This window comes from Colobus angolensis, unplaced genomic scaffold, assembly GCF_000951035.1.
Source record: "Colobus angolensis palliatus isolate OR3802 unplaced genomic scaffold, Cang.pa_1.0 Scaffold245, whole genome shotgun sequence".
Lineage (NCBI taxonomy): Eukaryota > Metazoa > Chordata > Mammalia > Primates > Cercopithecidae > Colobus > Colobus angolensis.
Genome location: NW_012115655.1, coordinates 1332840 through 1343779, shown reverse-complemented (window position 1 = coordinate 1343779; position 10940 = coordinate 1332840). Strand labels below are relative to the sequence as shown.

The 10940-nt window shown below is 49.5% G+C and overlaps 1 protein-coding gene across 2 annotated transcripts in view; it reads left to right on the top strand.

Annotated features, from left to right (window-relative positions):
- Positions 1-4853, top strand: part of MCF2L2 (MCF.2 cell line derived transforming sequence-like 2) — a 242044-nt gene extending 237191 nt beyond the window's left edge. For both annotated transcript variants that reach the window (XM_011945800.1, XM_011945799.1), the window contains exons 28-30: positions 4075-4163; positions 4541-4656; positions 4730-4853. In XM_011945800.1, coding sequence (XP_011801190.1) covers positions 4075-4163; positions 4541-4656; positions 4730-4853 — 329 coding nt within the window. The remainder of the gene's footprint in view (positions 1-4074; positions 4164-4540; positions 4657-4729) is intronic.
- The last annotated feature ends 6087 nt before the right edge of the window (positions 4854-10940 follow it).

Sequence of the window (10940 nt, the reverse complement as noted above, 5' to 3'; positions counted from 1 at the left end):
GAGGCGGGTGGATCACCTGAGGTTAGGAGTTCGAGACCAACCTGACCAATATGGTAAAACCTTGTCTCTACTAAAAATACAAAAATTAGCCGGGTGTAGTGGCATGTGCCTGTAGTCCCAGTTACTCAGGAGGCTGAGACAGGAGAATCGCTTGAACCCGGGAGGTGGAGGTTGCAGTGAGCCAAGATCACGCCACTGCATTCCAGCCTGGGTGACAGAGTGAGACCCATGTCTCAAAAAAAAAAACAAAAAAAAACAAAACAGTTTTGCTATAATCAAATTGAATATTTGTCAAGAGCCTGTGTGTTTGGCATGGTTTTTTCTGAGGGGTGTGTGTGTGTGTGGGTCTGTGTGTGTGTGGGTCTGTGTTTGCTCTGTTTCTTTTTAAAACCATTTATTATCCTTATAATATGTTTCCTTCCCTGAGTGTTTATGAGGACGAGACAATGGCGGACAAACCTCCCCCAAATGTAAATAATAATGGCACACCTGGAGTGCCCAGAGCTGTTTTGAGACCCTCTCTTTAGTATTATTGTAATTGCTATGCACAGTAATCAAACAGGTATTTGTTGAATTCCTGTGGTGTACCAGGCATTTTTCTTTATCAGAAGTTTTGCTAATCCTCATGTCAAGACTGCAAAATCGATGTTATTATCTCCAGTTTAGAGATAAGGAAGCTGATGCTCAAGAGGTTCAGTGATGTATCCAAGATCACACAGCTAGTGAGTGACAGAATGAGAATCAGGTCTCACTGCCCTCAGGTCTGACTGACTCCAGAGCACCTTCTCCTGCCGTGGGGCAATGGGCCTCTCAGTTGTTCCATCACGCGCCTGTGACTGGCCAGACCCTGAGTCTGAGATTTTGGGGTCTCTTCAGCGCTGCCAGCTCCTTAGTGCCTAAGACTCTTAGGACCTCAGAGCCCATGACCCGTGAATCCAGCAGGGGATTAAATATGCAGATGATGTATGACAGCAAAAGTCAGCCCAGGGGCTGGGTGCGATGGCTCACACCTGTAATCCCAGCACTGTGGGAGGCCGAGGTGGGTGGATCAGTTGAGCTCAGGAGTTCAAGACCAGCCTGGCCAACGTGGTGAAACCCCATCTCTACCAAAAAATACAAAAATTATATTGGTGTGGTGGCATGTACCTGTGGTCCCAGCTACTCAGGAGGCTGATGTGGGAGGATCAGTTCAACCCAGGAAGTCAAGGCTTCAGTGAACCGTGATCACACCACTGCACTGCAGCCTGGGTGACAAGCCAGACCCTGTCTCCAAAATAAATAAATAAAAGCCCAGAGCTGGGGCTGGAAGGCCTGGGTGAGGAAGGGAACATGGTCTCTAGGAGTCAGGACACCCAGGTCCTGGCCCTGATTCAGCTCCCACAGGGTCTTGTGTCAGTCCCCACAGGGCCCACAGCCTGGTGGTCAATTACCATTCCCGGCGGGGCGCCCCCGTGAGCCGCACTTTCCTCCCCAGAGAACCAGGGGCTTTGCCTGCAGGATGCTCTCTAAGGTTTTCTGGTTCTGAGAATTCTGGGTTTCTTCCAGGAGCCCTGGGAGATACCTGGTCAATAGGTTACTGTCTCTGCTGCCAGGAACCTGGGGCCTAGGGGGAGACAAGGCGAGGGCACACCCAGAGCAGCTGCAGTTTGCTCAGGAGATGTCGCCCAAGGGCCTGGATGAGACTCCCCCACCTCCGCAGCCACCCTCCTGCTTTGTCTCCTAGGATAGAAGAGAGCATGATAGGATGTAGTGGGACAGATGAGGACTTCACACACTGTAAGGGTAAACATTGTTTCGTCTGCTTGTGTTTGAATTGTATAAATGTATTTCTGCGTGTATGCTGTGTTAGGGGGTAAAATTTGCGTCTCCCTGAGGTTGCACTCTAAGGAGTATGGAAAACCTGGCTCTAGACTAAACCAGATCCCCCATGGTGCTCCAGGCATCCCCAGCCTCACTTGTGGCACCTGGCGTTCCTGCTGTCACCGGCCCATGTGGGTCCTCTGTCTTTCTCCGTATTGTCAGGGCCTGCGCTGACAGTCCCCCCACAGGGAGGTGGAATCTGGGGCTTGACGGCGCTGGGAGGATCCTTCCTCTTTCCAGGCTCAGGCAAATCCTTGCCTGGAGGCAGGGAATGGGCTAGATGACCCCTGAAACAGTTCAGTCCAGGGTCTGATAGCCCCTTTGTGCCCAGCGCTGTGCCCCCTCCCCTCCCCAAGCTTCCCTGCAGGGCCTGCGAGAGCAGGGAAAGCAGCTGCCAGCTCCAGGCAGTCATTTTACCCCAAGTGCCACTTACCCTGAGGAGGGGCTGGAACCAGCTAATCATTTTACCTGGAGATGCCACTTACCCTCCAGAGGGGCTGGAGCCTGTCAGGTTTTTCAGTTCTTGTGTCACCTCCCAGCCCTGCCCACACCAGGTTGTGGGTGTCTATGGCTGATGAAGGTCCCTGAGCCAGGCCAACCCCCAGCCTCCCAGTGGGTGGCTCTGTGGTCCCTGGCAGCCCCAGCATCATCCAGAGCACAGAGGCCATGGACCCTAGAGACACAGCCCTTGCTATTCACGCAGGAAATGGTCAAGGGCATGGCTTCCTTTTTCCCTCTATCCCTCCCTCACAGAGCTCGCAGCAAGACGATCATTCTTCCATTCTCACTGCTTGCTCCTGGCATAAGGAGACCCCAGGGCTGGAGGACTTCTCTAAAGAGGAGTCTTGGGGTTTCCTCAGATGCTCCCAAGTCCCATCTGGAGGATGAAGGTAGGGAGCACATCCCTGAGGCAGTTTCTCCTCTGCCCTCCACCTCTCGCCCCTCCCACCTCCGGAAACTAGGAACTTAACCAGGACTTGCTTCAACCTGAGAGGAGGGTGTCCAGCTCCTCAGAGCCTGCCAGCATCAGGGGGGATTTCAGAGGGGCCTCCTGGGAGGCGCTGCCCAGCTGCCCCCTGTGTTACTCACACAGCCCCCACTGATCTGCTCTGGGGGCCGGGGCCCAGAACATGGCTTATAAGGGACCTGGGACAGCAGCCCAGGAGATGCCACTTGTTCATTGCCTGCTCACCCAGATAACTGCAGCTCCCTCCACTGCTGCCTACCGCCCTCCGGCCATGCCTCTGCCCAGAATGCCCTCCCTCTCCAGTCCTGCCCGCCCCTGAAGCCCTGCCCAAACCTCCCTGAATTCTCGCCTGAGCAGACACTCTCCTGCACATTTTCCGCTGCAGGGATTACTCAGCTGAGCCTCAGTCTGGGGCTGCCCTGTGCTGGGACCTTTCTGCAGATGCTTGGCTCCCTACCCTCGCCTGTGAACCGTGTGGGGCAGAGATTCCATCTCACTCAGAGTGGAGTAAAGAGCAGGAGTGCTGGAGAAGCCAGCTGCCCTGCCACAGGCCAAGAGGATTTGGCCAAGTGACCACTGCTGTTTCCCCAACTATAAAGGAGGCTAAGACCCTTACAGGGTTGTGAGGCTTAAACTTTGACAAACTCCTAACATACCACCAGGCACAGGGCAGTTGCTCAGTATTTGGCAGTGGCTGCTGTTCCCCACAGTGTCCATCACCTCCCGGGGATGTAACAGGTGCACGATGGACTGATGTGTTTATCAGTTCACTGGGGAGAGAGGCAGAATGGATGCACTTGCTTGTTCCTCTGATCTTCCCTTATGGGGAGCAGTGACACTTGGCAGAGGCTGCCAGGGAGACGGGAAATGGACGTTTAATTAGGGGAGAGAAAAAGAGGCAAGGAGAGGAGGGTGAGAAAGACAGGGGAGGAGGAAGGGAAAGAGGCATGGTTAGAAGACTGGCAAACACAAAAAACAATGACTGTTTTCTTGGAGGAACAGGGAGGTGGGGCCATGAACAGCATGTGGACGGTCTTCTCTGTGAAGTATGGCATTTCAGAGCTGGAAACACAGCCTGGAGATCACAGACCCCCTCACAGTCCAGCGCAGTGCAGGCCCTGGGAGATCAGTATTAGAGATGGGGAGGACCGTGCCTGCAACAGGCACTGCCTGCTACACCCTGCCATAGGCAGAGGGGCTGTCTTCCCACCCCACAGAGGCCCCATCCTTCCCTTTCTCTCCCGAAGGCTGCTCCAGCAGGGAGTTTAGCTCCATGGACACCTTTGAAGACTGTGAAGGTGCAGAAGACATGCAAAAGGAGAGCAGCGCTCTGAGTGTAATTACCTCCCTCTTGTTTCTTTCATCTTCTTCCTCCTTCCTGTTCATCAGCTCCTCCTGCCTCCTGTCCCTCGCCTCCATCCCTCTCCCCCTCCTCAGGATTCTCACCCATAAGGACCTGGTTAAGCCAGGAAGCCGAGGTCACTAGACCCTCAAGGTGGCTCTGACCCTCCTAGCCTGGCACGTCCTCACGTGGCTGTCTCCTTGGCGGTGCGCTGGTGTCCAGTCATAACTGGGGCTCCTGCTGGGGGCCCCGTGGCCCAGGTGGGAGGGTTGGGGTGGGCCGCAGCCTGCCAGGGGGAGTCACCACCTTGCCCGGCCTGGCCATAGCCTCCAGCAATAGCTCTGAGGGTGCACCCGTCCCCTCCCTTCCAGCTCGCAGGCCTTTTCCAGTCGGACGACAGTCACGAAGCCTATTCTTCCAAATCTGCTTTCCTGGAGAGGGGAGAAAGCACCCAGGCAGAAAAAGAAGAACGCGATGAGGAGGAAACGTGAGTGTGAACGAGGAAAGACTAAGCGTCTTTTTGGGCCACGGCGTCTCTGACTTTCTTCTCGGAATTGCAGGGCGACCCGCAGCACCGAGGAGGAGCGCGCTGGGGCGTCCACGGGCCGGCTGGCTCCTGCCGGGGCGACGGCTGGTTTCCAGGCGCGGGCACGGCGCCCGAGGACCTCCGCCCCGGAGAGCTGACCTCCCTGCCGACGTCCCCGCTCCTCCGCTCCAGAGGGCCCGCATTCCCAGGACAGGCGGTGTGGGGGCCCGGGCCCTGCCCAGCTACGCAGAAAGCAGCTGGGGCCTCGGCGGCGGCAGAAACGGGACGCAGGGCCGCCTTCCGGGAGCCCGAGGGGTGCCCTGGGTGAGCGCCTGGCTCCGCACGGGGGACCTCGGAGCTGCTCTAAGGCGCTTGCAGAGCCCACAGCCCACGCCTTCTCAACCGCACACTTTTGACGTTCGGAGCCGGGCAATTCTTTGTTATGTGGGTTTCTCTGTGCTCCTACGGTAGGATGTTCAGCAGCATCACTGGCCTCTACCCACTAGGGTCCAGGAACGCGCCACCCCATCCTCCACCCCACCCCCAAATTGTGACAATCAAAAATGACTGCAGACACGCCCACGTTTCTCCAGGGCGGGGTAGGAATCGGTTGAGAACCGCTTAGCCCGAGCCTTGGAGGACCCGGAGCTGCTCAAACCCGGCGGGGGCCGCAGACTGGGAGCTCCCGGTCCCCCTCCAGAATCCCTGCGAGCGTTCATGGGGTGTTCGTGTTAGTGCCAAGACTGCTTCGTTGCAGAGACAGTTCGTTCCAAGTTACTTCTGAGATATTTTATATATCGATTAATAGTTTTTAAATGAGTTTTGTTATTTTCAGTTATATTTTATTTTTAGTTTTATTGGTTGATTTTCATTTATTTGTAGCTTTCTAGTTATTTAATTTTATAGTTTCAGTTACTGGTTTATAGTTACTTTATTTTCAAAGTTATTTAGTTTTTGAGTTGTTCATTTTCAGTTATTTATATGTAGTCATTTTGTTTTAGGAGTTATAGATGTTCAAATTAATTTGCTTGGAATTTATTTTTCATTATCTTTACAATTATTATCTGAGTTATTTACCTTCATAGTTATTTCACTTTAACTTATTGGAGTTTTTGAGTTATTTATTTTTGCAGTAACTAATTTGACTATTAAAAACTCACTGGAAGTTTATGAACTACTGTAGAGTTATTTATTTTCAGATTGAAATGTTTTAATTAAGGGTTTTCCCCTAGTTATCTAGTTTTAGAGTTGCTTATGTTCACAGGTATTTATTTTCAGTTATTTTATATTTAAGTTGTTTATTTTTATGTTCTTTTTTTCAAGTTATTTGGTTTTTAGTTATTTCATTTTCAGCATTACTTCATATCTGAAAATTATATTTTCTGAATTTTTAAAGAGTTTTTGAGATAGTTTTTGAGCTATTTTCAGAGTTGTTTATTCTCAGTTATTTCTTTTCAGTTTTGTATTTGCCATTCAAATTTTTTTCTGTTCTTTATTTTTATTTAATTTTCAGATTTTTTTTCTTTTTCTTTTTCAGATGAAGTTTTGCTCTTGTCACCCAGGCTGGAGTACAGTGGCGCAATCTTGGCTCGCTGCAACCTCCGCCTCCGAGGTTCAAGCAGTTCTCCTACCTCAGCCTCCCAAGTAGCTGGGATTACAGGCGTGTGCCATCATGCCCGGCTAATTTTTTATTTTTATATTTATTTATTTATTTATTTATTTTGAGACAGAGTCTCGCGCCGTCACCCAGGCTGGAGTGCAGTGGCGCAATCTCAGCTCACTGCAAGCTCCGCCTCCCGGGTTCACGCCATTCTCCTGCCTCAACCTCTCGAATAGCTGGGACTACAGGCACCCGCCATTACACCTGGCTAATTTTGTTTTGCTTTGTTTTGTTTTTTAGTAGAGACAGGATTTCACCATGTTAGCCAGGATGGTCTCGATCTCCTGACCGGGTTTTGCCATGTTGGCCAGGCTGGTCTCCAACTCCTGACCTCAGGTGATCCACCTGCGCTGGCCTCCCAAAGTACTAGGATTACAGGCGTGAGCCACCGCACCCGGCCCTCAGAATTATTTAGAGTTAGAATTCTTAGTCTACTAGTCGGGTTTCAATCAAGAGACACTATATCAGTTATTTCAACAGAGAGAATTTAATATAAATAATTGTTATCCAGCTAGCAGAGATTAAAAAAAAAAAAGGTAGTGATAATGAGATATCATGAAGATTTTGACCACAGGCTCCCAGCCCAAGGACTCATACAATAAAGAGAAGAGGTTGAAAATATCAAAACTCAGAAATGTGAACGTGGCCCTAGTGCTGGGGGTTAGTCCTCTGAGGAGAAGGCACTACCAATGGTACATGTGGCCCAAGGGTTCAGAGCCCAAGGTCCAGGAGCTGGATGCAGAATTCTGGGGAGGGGACATGGCCAGCCCATGCTGCTGTCTCTGAATGGACATCATAAAGCCGGTTATGGGAGTGCTAGGAAAATAGCAAGCTGGAACCAACTGCCTCTGCTAGAACCAGCTGTCACTCTCAGAGTGGAGACAGGATGCTGATGGTGGGGGCGGGGGTGGGGTGCACACAGGAAGGAGCCCGTGGTAGTCCTGCACCCCAGAGCTGGGAAGGGTGGGCTGGAAGCTTAATTACCAGCACACTCAGCTTTAGACTTACATAGAGTTAGAGTTACGTTAGGATTCCATTAGTTTTGGAATTGTTAGGGGTGATTTGATTTCACATTTTCTCGGGATATGGGATTGGGATGCGTCTCCTGGTTTGTTTCTGGAATAGAGTGGGCCACACCTCACAGGAGTCTCCCCCAGGAGACACAAGACAATCACTTTAGAATTCAAGAAAACAAAAACAATGTGTCTCACTTTGTTCATAAAGAAGCCCTTTGATGACGTGGCCAAAAAGGGACAGAGCCTAAGGGACAGACTCTTAGAAAGGTGCCCTTGGAACAGGATCCCACAGAGTGTTCCTCTCAAATTCTTTCGAACTTTACGCTGTTTTGTGGGACCACCGTCTTCCACTCCCTTTCCTAAGAACACAGTGTTTTTCTTGATAGAATGTGTTTCAAATGTGTAGACTGTTTGCACAATAAAATAAAGTTCCTTCCAAATCAAGAATCTGTAATCTTAGGTTCTTCTACCTGCATTATTCTTCAGCCCACATTGTTCCATTTGACCATCAGAATGTTTACATATGTGTGTATGGATGGATGGAAGGATGGATGGATGGATGCATGCATGCATGCATGCATGCATGGATGGATGGATACACTCATTTTATTCAATACCTATTTCTTGAGCACTCCCATGCCCTGAAGATGGGTCTGGCACCAGGTAGATACCAGGGAGGTATGAAGATGAGTGAAGCTTTCAGTCCAGTTGGGAAGACAGATGTAGAAACAGAATCACAACACGATGTGGCAAATTTTCTGGGAGCACAGAACACCATCACTGACTCTTCCTGATACAGTCAGGAAGGGGTGACATTGGAACTGGGTCTTACAGGCAAGTGTCTTCTCCCGGTGGAGAAGGAGAAGGGCACCCTCGCAGAGGGAACAGCATGAGCTCAGGTACAGGGGCATGGAGGAGCTGTGCATGGCAGGTGGGACAAGTTGATGGGGACTGCTGGGTCACAGGTTCAGAAAGGCACTAAGCTTCAGGGCTGACCCTGGTGCTTGACAGATCCTGCTTCATCTGGTCCTGCAGCAAGTCTGCAAGATAGTAGGGAGCAACCTCAGGAGTCCCATGCTTCTCCTGACCTTACTTTTCCAAACACAGTGTACATTTCTGGATATCTTAAGCTCCTTCTTGGTTTTATCCATCTCTCACTTTACACTTGTCCATCGGAGGTGAGTTGTCCCCTCTCCTTCACCTTTTGATTCCTACTTCTTAAATATCTGTAGGGATGGAGGAGAGTTGAGACCGGAAAGCTGTGAAGCACAGACTTCAAGTGACAAGGGAGGTAGAGGAAAGCAGGGAGGTGGAAGAGAGCAGGCAGGTGGAGGAGAGCGGGGCAGAGACCTGCTTGTGGGAATGGCATGCAGAAGTTCTGCAGACCAGCACAGTAGGGAGTGGGCTCCGGACATCACCAACTGTGACTGCCTTCAGCTGCATTCAGCAACCATGGAAAGGTCGTGGGGATGCCTTTCCCAAAGTGGGAAGCTGCTTTAGATCCAACCCAGGCTTACGAATGCAACAGATTGGGATTTTTTGAAGCATGTAGAGCCCTTTGCAGCATTACTAGCAATAAACATGTCTCTCAAGTCGAAAGAAAATATAGTCCTACACAATCTGCAGTTGTGTATTTTTACGCTTTTTATAATACACATCCATGCATTCAGTCTTGACGTGTGTGTGTGTTTTTCCCAGCAGACTTCTCTGCTTATCATGTCTATCACAATATATCCATTTCCCTATGATAATCCATTTCTCTGTGAGAACATGTAAGAACTTCAGATGGTTTCACATCTTAGCTGAACAGAAGAGTCTGTTGGGTTCTGACCACTCGCCTCAGGAAACACATCATTGTATCCTCTCAAACATTTGTCTGTTGAATAGCCAGCCACTCACTATGGAAACATCCCCCAAAAGCATTCTCAGTCCTTTGGATCTCAGCCCTTTTCTAGATCTATGAAGATGTCCACACTTAGTAATTCTAGCAGAATGCAAATTGGCCACACCTCACAAGCCTCATAGGAAGACCCTGTTTGCAAATGTCATGCCACAGGTGGGTGACCAGGGGAGTCATTCCAATGCCAGTCTTTGCCGGAGGTTCCTGGGGTATTGTCCTTCAGTGATCCAGGATGGTCCAATTTGACCTTTCACTCCAGCCTCTGTGTCAAAGCCCTGAGCTGCTGCTCTGCTTGCTGGTGTCGTCTGGGAAAAAGCTATCCTTTGGGGCTCAGAGAATCAGACTCCCCACTGAGCCCATGGTGGGACAGGAATCGTGGGACAATTTTCATAAAGCTGTGCCAGGAACCGTCTGTTCCCAGCAGACACGACATTCCCTATTCTACACCTGGTTGCACTGCTCATTCAGGAAATAGACTTGCATTTTAGACTTCTTAAAAACGGGGGAAAAAAGAGTGGCTTTTCTCTGAGTGAAATTTATGTCACCTTATTTAAGTATAAATGGAAGAGAATCCAAAACCACCAGATGAAATCCCTCACACTTAGAAGTTGTTCAGATACTCCATGGCTATATGATGTTGCCTGTTGTCCACCAGAGGAACTCAGATTTCACAATATTGCTGACGATTGGGAAATGCTGTAGCCTCAGGTTAAAGTGCCCTGGCTGAAGCATGTGAACTAAAAGAAGACCCAGATCTGTAAAATCTGGTGGGAGTCTTGAGTTCATATTAAACATCAGCCATGCATTATGAAATATTAGAAAAGTTAGAGATCCTCTAAACCAGTCTTCCCAGAGTATATTTTGCAGAATATGCAGAAGAGTATAAGAGTTCAATGAATTAACCCCATAACATGCCAAGCAGAAAAAAAAATTAAGAGCAAATTTTTTTTTTTTTTTTGAATGGAGTCTTGCTCTGTCACCAGGTTGGAGTGCAGTGGTGTGATCTTGGCTCACTGCAACCTCCGCCTCCCGGGTTGAAGCGATTCTTCTGCCCCAGTCTTCCGAGTAGCTGGGACTACAGGTGCGCACCACCACACCCAGCTAATTTTTGTATTTTTAGTAGAGATAGGATTTCATCATGTTGGCCAGGATGGTCCCGAACTCCTGACCTCATGATCCGCCTGCCTCGGCCTCCCAAAGTGCTGGGATTACAGGTGTGAGCCACCGCATGTGGCTGCAAATGCACTTTTAAATATCACATATTCTGTCCCTCTCTTGGTCGATCTCAATTAGTAGATTAAAGAATCTGAAAACTTCTACAAAAAGGTAGCCTGTATAGTTGTATTAAACTCACCATTTCCTAAACTTATTTGGCCACAGAACCTTTTTCTTTGTGGAATATAATGTCCCATGTGTATTCCTAAGGGAAAAGGCTAAGGTGCTATAACAAAGAGATCCAATAATACAGTGATTTCAAGAATATTTCTGTCTTGTAAGTCAGTCCAGGCTGGGTATGCAGGCTGCTCTGTTTTGCACAACCATTTTGGGTCCCAGGTTCCTTGCAGTTCATTTTTCCACTGTCCTAGAACGCTGTCTTTGTCTCCAATCAACATTGGCTGCAGTCAAAAGTACATCTCAGAAATATCTGATTTCCAGCTCTGAAGAAGGG